General features: G+C 29.2%; 1 protein-coding gene across 1 annotated transcript; it reads right to left on the bottom strand.

Moving 5' to 3' along the window:
* Positions 1-6: 6 nt before the first annotated feature.
* Positions 7-1,515, bottom strand: LOC117106100 (tRNA (uracil-5-)-methyltransferase homolog A-like; the record flags this gene model as incomplete). The annotated part of the gene is made up of 4 exons (XM_033247444.1): positions 1,208-1,515; positions 1,009-1,084; positions 608-723; positions 7-11 (listed from the first exon to the last, which is right to left on the bottom strand). Coding segments are annotated over exons 1-4 (274 nt in total), but the record flags the coding sequence as incomplete, so codon positions are not given.
* Between the last annotated feature and the right edge of the window lie 34 nt (positions 1,516-1,549).

The following is a 1,549-nucleotide window of genomic DNA, read 5'->3' as shown; positions in this document are numbered from 1 at the left end:
CATTACATAATCTGATGATGAACAATTCAAATGAATCATCTTCATTAACACCATTAAGGTACCAACACAAATACCATACCACCACCACCACCATGTCCACCATTGTTGTCATTGTCATCATCAATATTATCTTCATCCATCATGATCAACGTTATCGTCCTCATTACCATTATTATGTTATACATTTATTTATTTCTATATTCTTTAGCTAAGACGTTTGTTCAATAGGATATGTACTGTTCTCCAACAGAGCCACCTATTACTGTACAACAAAATCTTTGACTGTATGATATAAACATATTACAGTACAACAAATACTACAACAAAATCTCTAACTAAACAATATAAACATATTACAACAAACAATATCAGGATAAAAAGTAAAATCACAATAAAAAAAAATGCTGAAAAGTTTACAAATTAAACAAGTTAGAATTTTCGAAAATTGTGTTAAATTTAAAGAAATTAGATAAAACAATAAAAAATGAATAAAAATCGGTAATAAGATTAAAAGAATTGCTGGCCTCGTAAGTAACCCTCCTCCCAGAAAATGAGTGACATTATTCTCATCATTATCATATTATCATTATTATCATCATTGTGTTACCTTTCTTGAGGTGTAAGTGCACCCTCTTGCTTGCTTTTCTTAGCAGCTCCTTGTTCATTATCACTTCTCTCTTGTTTCCTCTTTGCTGCCATTGGATCTGCTTTAGGCTTAGCAGGCTAAAGATAATTTTTTACAATTAACATCATACTTTCTATGTGCTAGATGCTTCCTCGTTTACTCAACGTATTTATTCTACAACATTTTTTTTTTAGTTTTCACAATGTTTTTATTCAGTTTATAAAAAATTGCAGTGATGCAGTAAGTATAAAGTAAGTTGCCTTATTACTATTTATATTATTTGTTTTAAATATTGTCTTTATGAACACACCGTCATTATGCTATGCGTGATTTGTGCCGCCGATATAAAGGCATATTTTTTCCAAATAAAGTAAAAAACATACCTTTGCTTTCAATATCTGGTTCTTCCATTTGTGACCATTCAAAACCCTCAGAGCTTCTTGACGATCCTCTTCACACCTTAAACAAATAATTAAATAATGACAAAAATTTAAATAATGAAATTTTATATACAAAATAATAACATGATAGCAATTTATATACCAAAGAATTTTATACACGATAGCAATTGAGGATACATACATGAATGTGACAAATGCGTATGTCCCTCGATTAACAGCTTTCACCTTCTTTGGTTTAAGGTTCAAGTTGATGATCATCTTTTTTAGTTGCTATGGAAACAGACAGTGAAGAGACATTAGAATGTTAAATTATTTCTTTTTTAATAATGATTATAATTATTCATTAAAAATTAGAATAACTGGTCTAATAGAAATACAGTTGATAACTGGTCTAATAGAAATACAATACAATAGAAATACAATAATAGAAATACAATACCCTTTCCCACTATTGTATTTCTATTAGACCAGTTATCAACTGGTCTAATAGAAATACAATAGTGGGAAAGGGTATGATGCTTAT

Source organism: Anneissia japonica, unplaced genomic scaffold, assembly GCF_011630105.1.
Source record: "Anneissia japonica isolate Jap-2015-1 unplaced genomic scaffold, ASM1163010v1 scaffold209223_len1549_cov118_single, whole genome shotgun sequence".
Taxonomy (NCBI): Eukaryota; Metazoa; Echinodermata; class Crinoidea; order Comatulida; family Comatulidae; genus Anneissia; species Anneissia japonica.
This window is presented reverse-complemented; position numbering and strand designations above follow the sequence as displayed.